This window comes from Cnephaeus nilssonii (genome assembly GCF_951640355.1).
Source record: "Cnephaeus nilssonii genome assembly, chromosome: 9".
Lineage (NCBI taxonomy): Eukaryota > Metazoa > Chordata > Mammalia > Chiroptera > Vespertilionidae > Cnephaeus > Cnephaeus nilssonii.
The window spans coordinates 85,344,751-85,361,109 of NC_137080.1; the positions used below are offsets into that span (position 1 = coordinate 85,344,751).

The following is a 16,359-nucleotide window of genomic DNA, read 5'->3' on the forward strand; positions in this document are numbered from 1 at the left end:
CACTACTATCTGGTGATAAAGATAGATATTGGACATATAATTCTATGTGAACTACTTTTATCAAAGGTAGGATGCTAGAGCAGGGTAAAACAGGTCTTGAAGCTCAAAGAGGAACTGTCAGAGAAGTAATCTGAGACCCGAAGTCACAATTGGCTATCAGTGCCTCTTAAAAGGGAACAATTCTCCTCTACCCCAGTCGACCTACCCCAGTCGACCATTTGACAATGTCTGGAGACAATTTTGGTTATCATGATTAGGAAAGGGGGGGTGGGGACTGGCATCTAGTGGGTAGGGACAGAGATGCTGCTAATTATTCTACAATCCACTGGACAGTCCCCATAGTAAAGAGTTAATCTGACTCCAAATGCCAGCAGTGCTATGACTGAGAAAACCTGGGCTAGAGGAAGGTGTAAGCAAAGGCCACGAAGTGATGAAGGTAAATATTAGGATCTGGAGCACAGAGGAGGAGGAGGAGATTAGTCTGGAAAGAGGCAGAAATCTAAAAAACTTTTTAATTAATTCTGATTATGCCATCCTAAGGGCAATCAAGAATTTGAGTAGGAAATATGGTCAGTTTGCCTTACAGTGTGGAAAATGAACCGTGAGGGACAAGAATGGATATGGCAATCCAGTCAAGAAGGCCATATTGTCCAAAAATGAAATTAATGTAATTTAGGCTATGATAGTAGTAACGGAGATGAACAGTAGAAAATTTTGATAGAAGGATTTACTAAGAAGTGAAAACAGTACAAAGAAGCAAGATTCTTTTTTCTTCTATGCTGGTGTCCTGAACCTACAAATGAACAAAAAAATAAAAAATAAAACTCTTCTATTATCTTAGATCAATGAATGGTTCCCAACTTGAAGTACATGAAGATAAAGTCATGAGGTACTAATTCATTTTCAACATTTTATTAAACCACTTAACCCACAACTAATTATCTGAATCACTGTTGAGAAAACAAAAAAGAACTAACACCAATGTCCTTCAGACTCTCATTCCAACTTGTATTCAACTTTAACTACGAAAACAATTCTGACAGCCTGGTTAGAGTTAAAAGTAAAAGAGAAGACTGCCTAAGGCAAGCACACTCACAAGAAAAAGTAAGCCTTTAGCCTTAATAGAACTATGGCAGAATACATTTTCCAGTCACAAGTTTTTGTGACCTCCTCAATAATCTAAGTACAAATGGTAAATATGTTAGATGTACACTAAAAGAAGCTCAAAGTGTAGAATATATTTTATAAAATTTTTTGAATCAAAATGAGTTTGAGCATTTAGTCAAACCAGAAAACTCACATCAAAGAGCTCATTCCCTAATCTTACCTGATAGACAAAATAAAAGGAATTGCAGAATTAACTTACCAGTTTTATCACACAAAGAAGAAAAAATTGCTTATGCCTGAGCTTTGATGTAGCTTAAATATGGCTATAAACCAACTAAACCAACCAACTAATAGGGAGAAACTGCTACCAATTAAGTGGATCACACATATTTTAAAAGTATAAAATCAGGATTACTGTTCTGCTGAAAATTAATTATTGCAAAAGAATTGCTATCCTAGCTATATTAAAGTTAACATGAGAAATTAGAATAAAAATGGTTAAAACTGAGTGTGAGGAAATACATACAAATACAAAAAAATGGTTGTACTTACACCATCTCTAAATCTGCTGGTAATTCACTTTCTTTTTCCCAGGTTAATATCTCTACTGCATAATGAAACATAATAGCAAAAATGTTGTAAGTTCTTGTTATCACATCTTCTGGTAAATGAATGAGAGGATCCTGAAAAAAGAACAGAAAAAAAAAATACAACTTCGTTAAATGCACATTAATTTTCCTCTTTCCCATTCTGCCTCTACCTCTCAAAATATTACTGTAAAAAGCTGATTTTTCAGCTTAAGCTTCTCTTCAATTTGATCGTGTATATTACATCCTACCAAATTAAGCTTCCTAAAATGTTTTGTTAAATTATAATCCCAATTATGAAACCAATTGAACCAAAATATTCAATGGAACTCCAATGTCTAATGAATAAATCTAAAAACTTTAGAATGACATTCCAGGATCTTTAAAACCTAACATCAAACCATCTTCATAGCGTCCTAATCCTTAATTTCCAGAATAAACAAAGGAATGTTATCCAAGGACAGACAACCAATTTAGTTTTACAGGATGAAGAAGAACCTGATTTTGAGGATTACGAAGATGAGAAGTCAATAAAGTCAGAAAACTGCTCTTTGATGTTGTAAGAATCACTCACAGGTTGTGTATGCATGTAACAGTAAGCTTCCTTCTTTAGATTTAACAGTAAGTTACTAAATTTCTAGGTTAATGTAAAAAAAATATTACTTAAACATATATGTACTAAGTTTATCATGGTGTCTTTCAGTCATGGTTGGCAAAATGTTTTTAATCTTAATGTTTTATCTTAAATCTAAACACATTATTTAGCATAATGGCTAAATAGTGTTATATTCATGTCTCAAATAAAAGATTAGTATGTTCCAACATCACAGAATGAGAATCAGCACATTCTTGCAAATATACATAAGGCTTCACAAAGATAAGCCTAGTGGAACTGGGAGAACACAAATGGAGATGGGAGATAAAAAGAATGGAGGGAAAAGGACAAAAAGGACAAAGATTCCTAGGACTTAACGAATGTAAGAAAAAGTAAAAAAAAGTAAGGAAAGTCCTGGCCGACTTACATCTGTTGGTTGGAGTGTTGTCAGTACACCAAAATGCCATGGGTTCGAATCCCGGCCAGGACACATTACCCAGGTTATGGATTTGATCCAGGATTGGGCAGGTGCAGTAGGCAAACAATCAATATTTCTCTCTCCCTCTCTCAAAAAGAAAAAATATTTTTTGAGGTCTTACCTTTTACCTCTATTTCTTTTCAACAGGCTGCTTTTTATTTTATTTTTATTTTTGTTAATCCTCACCCGAGGATATTTTTTCCAATGATTTTTAGAGAGGGTGGAAGGGAGGGGGAGAGACAAAGAGAGAGAGAAACACTGATGTGAAAGAGACACTTCGATTGGTTGCCTCCCACACGAGCCCTGACCAGGGATGGAACCTGAAACTGAGGTATATGCCCTTTGACTGGAATTGATCCTTGGACCCTTCAGCCCACAGGCCTACACTCTATCCACTAAGCCAAACGGGCTAGGGCTCAACAGGCTGCTTTTTATGTCTCACAAAATAAATAAATAAATAAATAAATAAATAAATAAATAAATAAATACAGACATACATACATACATACATACTTTTTTTTATCCTACTGGCAAGGGTTACTACTATTTCTTATAAAGACTTTAGAAACTGTTAACATATTGCAACCACCTGTACAAAAAGGAACTAGAACTGGTACCTCCTGCGGATTCAATAAAAGAGTGGATATAGTAAAAATATGAGCCTTGAACTACACCAAAACAGAAAGTAGAACCTTAAAAATAGTATCTTACTATACGTATAGTCACTCCTTTTCTTACAATTCAGTCCCATAACATTTAGAAGATTGAAGAATTACAATAAACAGGATTCATAAAAATTAAATGATCCTGGGACAGAAACAACTGCCAATTCTCAAGAATCCATGCCAGTAGTACCCAAACTCTGTTCTGCAAAATCCCAGGACCTGGTACAGCTGTTTCCTATTCAAATTACACATCAAATGCCCTAGCTGGTTTGGCTCAATGGACAGAGCGTTGGTCTGCGGACTGAAGGGTCCTGGGTTCAATTCCGGCCAAGGACACATGCCCAGGTTGCAGGCTCAATCATCCCCCTACGGGGGATGCAGGAGGCAGCGGATCAATGATTCTCTCTCTTCATTGATGTTTCTCTCTCTCTCTCTCTCCCACTCCCTTCCTCTCTGAAATCAATAAACAAATATATATTTTAAAAAGTATAACATTACATATTAGGAATCACCAACTGGTAATTTTGCTGCTACATTAACCCTGTTTGAGGCAGGCCAAGGAATATGGATTCCTGTGCTATCTTTGTATGCATATGTTATCTTCTTGTAAAATGGTCACTGAGTAAGAATTATTTTTGCAGTGAAAAGATGCTAGGCTGTGCAAATCTACTCATATGTACAATCCTAAACTAAAGGTTAGGAAAGATTTCTGCTCAAAGTGCTCGTATCATAACATAAGTTAGCTAGAATGAGTAAATAAATGACCATCTTATCCTATGTTGTATTATCAACTATCCTATATAATAAAAGCCGAATGTGCAAATAGACCGAACGGCAGAAAGACCGGTTGCTATGACGTACACTGACCACCATGTGGTAGACGCTTAACGCAGGAGCTGCCCCCAGCCCGCAGGCAGTGGTGGCGGAGGGTGGGGCAGGTGGCACCAGGCAAGCCAAGGTGGGTGCCAGCGGGGCCCCCCCATCACCCTGTCAGTCGCCCTGCAGAGGGAGGTGACTGGCAGCGGCTTGCGGGGGGGGGGGGGGGGGGAGGGGGGCGGAGCCATTGAGGGGGCGGCACCAGGCCAGCCAAGGTAGGTGTGAGCGGGAGCTCCGATCACCCCTCTGGTGGCCCCACAGATCAGCCCTGATTGCCGGCCAGGCCTAGGGACCCTACCCATACATGAATTTCGTGCACCGGGCTTCTAGTCACTAATAATTACAGTTCTTTGATTACATTTATGTTAGAGAATGCAAGCCTTTGTGAATCAACTTTGATTTACTCTTCTTTCAAATTAAAAGAATGCGAGAGGAATACCTCTACCATCAAAAATGTTATCTGTGGTTATTTCTGAGGGCAGTGGAAATTACGGAAAATTTTCATCTTTTATGTAATATACTTCTATAATGTTTAAGTTTTTTAAATGTAACCATGTATTATAATAAAGAGTTTAACTGTTTTCATATGTAAATAAAGCATGAATGAAGATTTTCTCCATACTACCATACTAAAACTAGAAACAAACTAGAATTATCTTTTACAGACTAGTTTTTTTAAATTTCTGTTGGTTTTTTTTTTGTTTTTTTAACTTGATTTTTAGAGAAAGAGGAAGGAAGAGAGAGAGAAACATCAACATGCGAGCAGAATATCCATCATCAGCTGCCTCCCACATGACCTCCACCGGGGATCAAGCCCGCAACCTGGACATGTGCCCTGACCTGGAATTGAACCAGCAACCTTTCAGTGCATGGGATGACCCCCAACCAACTGAGCCACACTGGCCAGGACTGAATGATCTTTCTTTTCTTTTTTTGTTAATCCTCATCCGAGGATATTTTTCCACTGATTTTTAGGGAGAACTGAAGAGAGAGGGAAAGACAGAGAGAAACATTGATGTGAGAGGATCACATCAATTGGTTGCCTCCTGCATGAGCCCTGACCAGGGCCCAGGTCAGGGAGGAGCCTGCAACCAACGTATGTACCCTTGGCCAGAATCAAACCCGGGACCCTTTGGTCCACAGGCTGTCACTCTATCCACTGAGCCAAACCAGCTAGGGTCTGAATAATCTTTCTTAACAAGTCAATAATATACATTTCAACTTATAAAAAATAAATTCATTAATAATAACATTTTTATCTGTCTTATTATTGTAATTTAAAAAATTAGAATCTTATTTAAAATAACAATTCCACTGCTAAAGATGTTTAAAAAACCAGTATAAGGTACTGTCAAAAAAGTTCCATTACTGGAGCCTATACTACCTAAGTTTAAAGCACTGCTCTAGCACTTACTATGTGGGACACTTTGAGCAAGTTTCTTAATCTCTCTTAAAACTCAAGCTTCTGCAGATATAGAATACTAGCGTTCCCGTTGCAGGAAAAATCCTGCAATAGGGTTTCCTGCTGCACTCTACCCCACCCTGCCTGCTCTCCTCCCTTGTTCCCCGCCCCGCGATCTCCGCCAGCCCGCTCTCCTTCCTTCTCCCCTGGCCCCGCCTCCGCTCCTCCCTTCTCCCCTGGCCCCGCCTCCACTCCTCCCTTCTCCCCCGGCCCCGCCCCTTCTCCCCCGGCCCCGCCTGCTCAACTTCCTTCTCCCCCGGCCCCGCCTCTGCTCCTCCCTTCTCCTCCCCCCCCCCCCGGCTTGCTTGCTTCTCTGCAGCTTTGCTCCCTTCTGCAGCTCTTGGCTTCTTTCTACGCTGTCGCGATAAGCAAATTAGCCGCCATCTTTGTTGGGATAATTTGCATATTCATCCTGATTGGCTGGTGGGCGTGGCTTGGCTGGTGGCGTGGCTTGGGCATAGCGAAGGTACAGTCAATTTGCATATTTGTCTATTATTAGATTAGATTGGTACTAGCAATATTTATCTTACATGGCTGTTCTCAGAACTAAATGAGATAAATCAAGTATAGTACTTAGCATAATATTTAGCTATTAATAATTACTAATCTGCATTTGCCTTGGCTGGTGTGGATCAGTGGTTAGAGCATTGGCCAGAGCACCAAAGAGTCTTGGGTTGGATTCCTGGTCAAGGGCATGTATTGGGTTGCAGGTTCAATCTGGCGTGGTTAGGCACATGCAGGAGGCAACCAATCAATGTATCTCTAAAATCAATGGGAAAAATACCATTGGGTGAGGATATTAACAAAAAACAAAAACAAAGCAAACAAAAGATTACTAATCTGCATTCAAATGAGATGAGAGCAGCAAAGTGAAAATTTTTGATTAAAAAGTATTTGCTGAGATTGCTCATTCAGTTAATATTTGTTATTGAATTAAATTTTGTTCCAAAAAGTATTTACAACAACTGAAGAATATAAGCAGTATAATAAAATAGAATTGAAAAATAGATATACAAAGCAGGTAAAGTGAAAAATAAAGGTAGGAAAATAAACTGAAGTCCAGATAATACCTATTTATAAATTCAGATCACAAGTTTTCATATAGCTACTAAAGACAGGCTCTATTTCCAAATACTTTGGCTCTGTTTTCCAGATGCCTCAACAAAAGGAAACACAATCAATTATCAGGTTCAACCAAGAGAAACATAACATTTCCTAATGCAGAGATCTAAGAGAAATTTGGTATGGTTCTTATGATCAACAAAGGAGACAATACATAGTAGGTTATATAGTATGTGGGAGGTCTCAACTAGAAGAGGTACTATCCCACCAGCCTCCTGACTTACCCCCACACCCAAGCACGGGAGATGGCATTTAGTGAGTGGGAATCAGGCATCCTATATAATAACGAGGTAATATGCAAATTGACCCTCATGCTGTAATGCCATCACAAGATGGCGGCGGGCACAGAGGAGGCTGGGTTCCCATAACACAAGATGGCCGCGCCCACAGGGGAGGTGGGATTCCTGTAACGAGCCGTAATGAGCGATCAGCAGGGACCTAAGGCTGCATGGTGCTGGGCCAGGGTGGGGGACCCTAGCCTGCCCAGCAGGGCTTGACGGGGGACCTCAGGATGCGCTCCCACCTGGCGGGGCTTGATGTGGGACCTCAAGGTGCGCCCCCCGCCCCAGCTCAGAGGACCCGAGGCCGTGCCCCCCGCCCGGCAGGGCTTGACGGGGGAACCTCAGGCCGCGCCCCCCGCCCTGGCACTGGGCAAGGGGACCTCAGGCCATGCTGCCCGCCTGGTGTGCACCAGGGGATCTGAGGCTGTGCCTCCCACCTGGTGGGACTTGACGGGGGCCCTAAGGCTGCGCCTGCCGCCTGGCAGGGCTTGATGAGGATGGGGCCAGCCGGGTCTGGGTCTCGTGCAATTTTGAGGCGCGCGGGTGGGTGAGGACTTGACTCTGAGTCCCACAGCGTGCCCCAGACTCTAACAGGAGGAAGATTTTCATATACATTTTACTAATTTTCTTTCATCTCTGACACTTCTATTATAGAGAAAGGCAAATAGCAATATTAAAATATTTCCTCTAATTCCCTTTTAATGTGCATGAATTTCGTGCACCGGGCCACTAATAATAAACAAAATGCTTCTGCTAGTGTATACCTGGTGTCAGAAAACCTATTCTGTGAAGAGTCAGTAAGTACTTTAGTTGTTGCAGTCTACAGGGTTCTCTGTCTTAGCTACTCAATTTTGCTACTGTAGAAAAAAAGCAGTTATAGATCATACACCAACAATTAAGTATCACTGTGTGCTAATAAAATTTCATTTATGGACACTAAAATTTGAATTTCATAAAATTTTCACATGCCACAAAATACTATCCTATTGATTTTTAAAACTATTTAAAAAGATAAAAACTACTAGAGGCCCAGTGCACGAAATTCATGCAATGGTAGGGTCCCTAGCGGCTGCCAGCTGGGTACTTCCTCCGTTCCCCCAGTCGCTTGCCGCTGCTGCCAGCTGGGGCTTCCCTCCCTTCCCCTGGCTGGCCCTGGTCCCTAGTCGAACTCCTGGACAACTCCTGGTCGAGGGGACAATTTGCATACTATGCTTTTATTAGCTAAGATTGCTAGCTTAAGGTGGTGCATAAACAGGCTGCAAATAAGATTTGATCTGTAGGGCTATAGTCTGTGGATCCCTCCCACCACAGTAGCCCAGAGTTGAGAAGACCTGTGGAACTTCTAAACATTATCCTTACAGAACTATACTATGAAATTTCTTCCAGCTATTTCTTAAGATTCAGGCTGATGAATCTATAACAACAAAAGTTCAATAAAAACTCTATGACAGACTAAAAGTGCATTCCAAATATTATATAGCTTTCTCCCTTTCAAGCATAAAATCGAAAGCCTAGATATATGTATTAATTTAGTAAGTGGGAACCAGGTATGCTAAATACAATGCTATCTATCTATATATAAAAAGGCTAAGTGACTGACTGTCCATCCATCCATCTGACCGGCCAATAAGTACATAATGAAGTGCACTGGCAATCCTATATAATAAAAGGCTAAAATGCAAATTGACCAAATGGCAGAACTACTGGTTGCTATGACACGCACTGACCACCAGGGGGCAGATGCTCGATGCAGGAGCTGCCCCCTGGTGGTCAGTGCACTCCCACAGGGGGAGTGCCATTCAGTTGGAAACCAGGCTCATGGCTGGCAAGTGCAGCAGCAGTGGCAGGAGCCTCTCCTGCCTCCATGGCAGGCGGACATTTCCCAAGGGGTCCTGGACTGCAAGAGGGTGCAGACTGGGCTGAGGGAACCTCCCCAGTGCACGATTGTCATGCACTGGGTCTCTAGTTTAAAAATAAATGTTGACTCACACATGCGTGATACATATAAAGCTCTCGGTTGTTCTGATTCCAAGAAATGATTTGTCCCCATCTGACACTGACCTCCTATTTAAATTAATTCGAAGACAGTTTCCCGTGATGCCAGCATTTGCGATGACTATTAATAAATCACAAGGACAAACTCTAGACAGAGTAGGAATATTCCTACCTGAACCCGTTTTCGCACATGGTCAGTTATATGTTGCTTTCTCTCGAGTTCGAAGAGCGTGTAACATTAAAGTTGTAAATACTTCATCACAAGGGAAATTAGTCAAGCACTCAAAGTGTTTTTACTCTTAATGTGGTATACAGTGAGATATTAAAATAAGTTTAATCAGTTGATCAGTCATTGTTTTTTATCAATGTTGTTTTTATATCATGTCTTTGTTGTTGTTATATCATGTTATTTATTTATCAATTTATATATTATTTTCATATACATTTTACTAATTTTCTTTCAACTCTGATACTTCTATTATAGAGAAATGGCAAATAGTGATATTAAAATATTTCTTCTAATTAATTTCCTTTCAATGTGCACAAATCTGTGCACCAGGCCACTAGTCTTTTTATCTTACCTTATAATCTTATCCCTGAAGACCTCATTTCTCTTAACTGAATTCTTAAATAGGAATTAAATGGTAGAGTCCAGAGGTTTAATTCTCTGTCAAGTTTCTATGGAGTATATATTCTCTAGGCAGGGCCATGTAGTTTCAGCCAGGCAAGTGATCTTGCTGTTCGATTCTTAAAATTCAAGAAATTACCTAAGTCTGCACTTTTTGATAGCTACCCTACTAAAGTATGAGGATAAAGCCAATAGAGTAACTGCAGGCAGGTTCATAATTTTTCTTAGAAAACTATTTAAAGCCTACTTTAAAACAGATAAAAAGGTAACAGAAGTCTTAAAATTTTTCTTTTTAAATAATCTATTGAGATGAAATTCATAGAACATAAAATTAACCATTTTAAAGTGAACAATTCAGTGGTATTTTGTATAGATATAATTTGTGCCACTAACACCTCTATTTAGTTTCAAAACTTTTTTTTTTAAAATCCTCACCTGAGGATATTTTACCATTGATTTTTAGAGAGAGTGGAAAGAGAGAGGAAACCTAGAGAAACACATCGATTGGTTGCCTCCTGCAGGCATCCTGACCAGGGCCCAGGGAGGAGCTTGCAACTTAGATACACGCCCTTGATGGGAATTGAACCCCGGACCCTTCAGTCCACAGGCTGACTCTCTATCCACTGAGCCAAACCAACTAGGGCTAGTTCCAAAACATTTTTATTACTTCAAAACAAAACCCTTTACCCATTAAGAGTTTTTCCTGGCAACCACCAGTCTGTCTCTACAATATTACCTATTCTGGATATTTCATATAAATAGAACCATACAATATGTGACTTTGTATCTGGTTTATTTTACTTAGCATAATGTTATGGAGGTTCACTCATGTTTTAGGATGTATTGGTATTTTATTCATTTTTATGGCTGAGTAATATTACATTGTATGTATATGCCACAATTTATTTATCCATTTAATGCTAGATATTTCAACTACTTCCACCTTTTGGCAATGGTGAATAATGCTGCTACAAACATGCATGTTTATGTACTTACTTGAATACTTGTTTTTTATTCTTTTGGATGTATACCTAGGAGTAAAATTAGTTTCATATGGCAATTCTGTGTTTAAAATTTTGAGGGCAGGCTCATATGGAAATTCTATGCTTAACACTTTTTTTAAGAAAAGCCAAACTGTTTTTCACAGCATTGAAATAATTTTGCATTCCCACTAGCAATGTACAATGGATTACAATTTTTCTACATCCTCACCGACACTTTTCCTTTTTTAAATTTTTTATTACAGCCATCCTAGGATAACTTATTGTGCTTTTGATTTACATTTCCTTAACTAATGATGTTGAACATGTTTTCATGTGTCTACTGATCATTTGCATTGTATCTTCTTCAGACAAATGTCTATTCAAGTCCTTTGACCATTAAAAAAATATATATGTTTTTATTGATTTGAGAGAGAGAGAAAGGAACATCAACAATGAGAGAATCATTGATCAGCTGCCTCCTGCTCATCCCCCACTGGGGATAGAGCCCACAACCTAGTCATGTGCCCTGACTGGGAATTGAACCATGACCTCCTGGTTCACAGGTTGGCGCTCAAACACTGACCCACACCGGCTGGGCATCATTTGCCCATTTTTAATTGGGTTGTCTTTTTATTGTTGTAAGATACATATTTTAGATACTAGACCCTTATCAGATATGACTTGCAAATATTTTCTCCCATAGTCCTAATGTTTTATACTAGTTTTCAGTTCTTTTTAAAGCAAAACTTTTTTTTCAAATATATATTCATTTGTCTTATTTGTAATTTTACATACAGAACTCCAATCTGATATCTATACTAGTAAAAGGGTAATATGCTAATTAGAGCAGATGTCTTCCAGACATTGATCTGGACGTCCAGGGTCTAGGGCCAGTGGCGGCACGGGAGAGGAGGAGGCACCTCAGCGGGAGTGGGAGTGGAGGCGGGGCCACCTCCACCGCGGGAGCGGAAGCCTCCACCTCTGCTCCTGGTCCCAGCGCACTGGGGGAGTGGGCCTAAGCCATCAATAGGACATCCCCTGAGGGCTCCCGGACTTGAGGGGGGCAGGCTGGGCTGAGGGACCCCCCCCCTCCCAGTGCACGAATTTTCCTGCACCCGGCCTCTAGTCATATCTAATAAAACAGTAATATGCAAATTAACCATCACTCCGCGACAAAATGGCGACGCCCATGGCCACAAGATGGCGGCGCCCAGTCCTCTCATCCCTGCCGGAGTCCCCCAGTCCGCGCAGCCTTCGCAATGCAGGTTGTCCAGCTCGGAGGCGCCTGTGCCCCCACACCACGATTCTTGCCCAGCAGTGTCAGCCTGGGCTGGGGTCTCAGCCTGCGAGGGGCACGCACCCCAACAGCACGATCCCCCTCCCAGCGGCCATAGCCTAGGCTGAGTCTAAGCCTGCGAGAGAGGCGCGCACCCCCATGGCGCGAACCCCTCCCAGCGGCCTTAGCCTGGGCTGAGTCTAAGCCTGAAAGGGCGTAAATCCCAATTGCACGATCCCCCTCCAAGTGACCATAGCCTGGGCTGGGGTCTCAGTGCGAGGGGCGCGCACTCCCACAGCGCGATCCCCCCCGCAGCAGCCATAGCCTGGACTGAGTCTAAGCCTGCGAGGGGCGTACACCCCCACAGCGCGATCCCCCTCCCCGCAGCCATAGCCTGGGCTGGGGTCTCAGCGTATGAGGGGCGCGCACCCCCACAACGCGATCCCCCTCCCAGCAGCCATAGCCTGGGCTGGGGTCTCAGCCTGCGAGGGGCGCGCACCCCCACAGCGCTATCCCCCTCCCAGCAGCCATAGCCTGGGCTGGGGTCTCAGCCTGTGAAGGGTGCAATCCCCCTCCCAGCAGCCATAGCCTGGGCTGGGGTCTCAGCGTATGAGGGGCACGCACCCCCACAACGCGATCCCCCTCGCAGTAGCCATAGCCTGGGCTGGGGTCTCAGCGTGCGAGGGCCGCGCACCCCCACAGCGCGATGCCCCTCCCAGCAGCCATAGCCTGGGCTGGGGTCTCAGCCTGTGAAGGGTGCAATCCCCCTCCCAGCAGCCATAGCCTGGGCTGGGGTCTCAGTGCAAGGGGCGCGCACCCCCACAGCGCGATCCCACTCCCAGCAGCCATAGCCTGGGCTGGGGTCTCAGCCTGTGAAGGGTGCAATCCCCCTCCCAGCAGCCATAGCCTGGGCTGGGATCTCGGTGCAAGGGGCGCGCACCCCCACAGCGCAATCCCCCTGCCGACAGCCATAGCCTGGGCTGGGGTCTCAGCGTGCGAGGGGCGCGCACCCCCACAGCCCGATCCCCCTCCCGGCAGCCATAGCCTGGGCTGGGGTCTCAGCGTGCGAGGGCCACACACCCCCACAGCGCGATGCCCCTCCCAGCAGCCATAGCCTGGGCTGGGGTCTCAGCCTGTGAAGGGTACAATCCCCCTCCCAGCAGCCATAGCCTGGGCTGGGGTCTCAGTGCGAGGGGCGCGCACCCCCACAGCGCAATCCCCCTCCCAGCAGCCATAGCTTGGGCTGGGGTCTCAGCCTGTGAAGGGTGCAATCCCCCTCCCAGCAGCCATAGCCTGGGCTGGGGTCTCAGCGTGCGGGGGCCGCGCACCCCCACAGCACGATCCCCCTCCCAGCAGCCATAGCCTGGGCTGGGGTCTCAGCGTGCGAGCGGCGCGCACCCCCACAGCCTGATCCCCCTCCCAGCAGCCATAGCCTGAGCTGGGGTCTCAGCGTGCAAGGGGCACGCACCCCCACAGCGCGATCCCCCTTTCAGCGGCCGTAGCCTGGGCTGAGCCTAAGCCTGTGATGGGCGTTCACCCCAACAGCCTTAGCATGGGCTGGAGTCTCAGCATGTGAGGGGCGTGCACCCCCACGGCCCAATCCCCCTCCTAGCAGCCATAGCCTGGGCTGAGTCTAAACCTGCGAGGGGCACACACCCCCATGGCACGATCCCCCTCCCAGTGGCGGCAGCCTGTGGTCTCAACCACTGAGTCACACCAGCCAGGCAGATATGGAGAAGTCTTAAATGTTACTTTTTTTGTTACATATATTTTATTGATTTTTTACAGAGAGGAAGGGAAAGGGCTAGAGAGCTAGAAACATATATGAGAGAGAGACATTGATCAGCTGCCTCCTGCACACTCCCCACTGGGTATGTGCCCCTAACCAAGGTACATGTCCTTGACCAGAATCGAACCTGGGACCCTTGAGTCTGCAGGCCGATGCTCCATCCACTGAGCCAAACCAATTAGGGCTGTCCAATATGTTAAAGAAAAAACCCTATCTAATAAAGAGGGAATATGCAGGGGAGGGCATTTGGGGGTGACCGGGTTGTCATGGGAGGGCAGTTGGGGATGATTGGGCTGGCAGGGGAACAGTTAGGCATCGATCAGGCTTGCAGGGGAGTGGTTAGGGGGTGATAAGGTTTGCAGTCAGAAGCGGTTAGGGGCAATTAGGCAGGCAGGCAAGCAGTTGGGAGCCAGCACTTCCAGATTGTGAAAGGGATGTCTGACTGCCTGTTTAGGCCCGATCCCTGTAGGATCGGGCCTAAACAGGCAGTCAGACATTCCCCGAGGGATCCCAGATTGGAGAGGGTGCAGGTTGGGCTGAAGGACACCCCCTCCCCCAGTGCACGAATTTCGTGCACCGGGCCTCTAGTATGAGATAAAAATGAAGCTGCTTTAAAAGGAGTGAAGAAATCCAAAACCCTGACCATATGGTGTCTCTCTGTAGCAAATTCTAGAACACTTGGACAAAGCACATAAAACACAAGATACACGTTTTCTATAGCACTGAATAATTGTGCACAATTTTATCTGTCCAAAACATAGTGGAACACAGTCTAAAAGACATTGTCCCTACACCATAAAGTCTTGGTAGTTCTGTTAAAATATTTGAGACCTATAAGGTATGAGCACCAGGAAGGATTATTTATGCCTCAAATCTGTATCAGACCTACTAATAACACAGAAGTACTTTGAACGTACCCATCTCTCTGCCATTTAAAAATAAAATCTGCAATAAGGATCTTTTTTGTTTTTTTTTGTTAATCCTCATCTTTTCTCACACTTCCTAAATAGCCTTCTTTGAAAAGAAAGGAAGCTCAGGAAATACAAAAGTGGACTGAGGATATTTTTTCCATTGATTTTTAGAAAGAGTGGAAGGGAGGGAGGAAAGAGGGGGAGAGAGACAAAGACAGAGAGAGAGAAAAAACACACCAAACCACTGATGTGAAAGACACACTGAATGGCTGCCTCCTGCATGCACCCCACCAGGGCAGGAATCGAACTTGCAACCCAGGTATGTGCCCTTAACTGGTAATCAAAACCATGACCCCTCAGTGCTCGGGCTGCCACTCTAATGACTGAACAACACTAGCCAGGGCTGAAATAAGGATCTTGACTCAAATATCAAGTTGTCACAAACAGCAGCAGAGAGTCAAGTATTTATTCACCAGTAGTTATAAATATACCCTTATAAATATCAGTTAGGGAAAAATAATACAGGACCAACAATTTATTACAGAACATATTTACAGATGGAGTAAGTATAATTTGTACTGAGCTATCATCTCTACACTTGGTCGCATAACATATCCAATGTCACTGATTTACCAGATGACAATTAGAAATGGCTGCCAGGTATGGCTATAGAAAAGAGAGGTATCTGGCTTACGAAGTCTTAGTTACAACACAAATATACAAAAACCAACTAAGTTAAGTGGTCTACACATATAGGAAAAGTAATCCCTACAATAACAAATGAGAACTTAAAAAAAGTTGAATTAAACTAAATTTCCAGAATTTCAAGTGTGTACTATTAAAAATTGTTTGGCATCATTAAATGCAAAAAAACTTTTAAAGTATATCTGGTCACTATTAATAGTGACAGGACTATTTTGCTTATCCATTGTTCATATTATTACCTTATTCCTATGTCTCAAAGTATTTTAAACTCATGGTTAAAATAGTATTTCCTTAAAAACAACAACACCCAAACTTTGAAAATTGTATTTACCTCTTCTTCCTCAATTTCAGAGGTGTTAAGTTTGTGTTTTTCACAGTAAGGACCTTCTTTCCAAGCTTCAGTATCACCACAGTCACAGAAACCTCCACCTCCTGATGTTGTCATCTTAAAAAAAAATCATAAAGCATCTTGTCAATAAGTGTTTGCTGAGGGCTCTCAGATTATAAGAAAAGCAAGTACTAAGAAAATAACATTGCTAGAGTGTTTAAATTTCTTTGGAGGGATGAAATTTTAAAAAATGGCAAACCTCTCAATGTTTTAAAGCTTATTTTAAATAAGCCTATAAGCTAATATAAGTTATTTCAAAATAAAATAAGCTACTTTGTAGTGAACTAGAACACTACAGATATTTTAAAGAGATAAAATATGCCCACATACATAAGTTCTTTAATTAGGGAAATCACAAGGGTTTGGGGGCTGGATTTTGTCTATTGGTATAATGCTGGCCTCCATGCTAGCAGGTTACAGTGCTACAATGTAATACACCACATTCAAGGGTTATAAGAACTAGAATAGTCCAGTAAGAGTGCTGCATTTGCATTAGAGGAAGTAAGATCGT

General features: G+C 43.2%; 1 protein-coding gene across 7 annotated transcripts in view; it reads right to left on the reverse strand.

The window, feature by feature from the left end:
• Window positions 1-16,359, reverse strand: part of UBR2 (ubiquitin protein ligase E3 component n-recognin 2) — a 132,923-nt gene that overhangs the window by 79,564 nt on the left and 37,000 nt on the right. For all 7 annotated transcript variants that reach the window (XR_013813987.1, XM_079780560.1, XM_079780559.1 and 4 more), the window contains exons 4-5: window positions 15,792-15,905; window positions 1,660-1,790 (exon numbers count right to left, since the gene is read on the reverse strand). Coding sequence is in view for 6 of the 7 variants with exons in the window: in XM_079780560.1 (XP_079636686.1) it covers window positions 1,660-1,790; window positions 15,792-15,905 (245 nt within the window). In the remaining variant the exon portion in view is untranslated. The remainder of the gene's footprint in view (window positions 1-1,659; window positions 1,791-15,791; window positions 15,906-16,359) is intronic.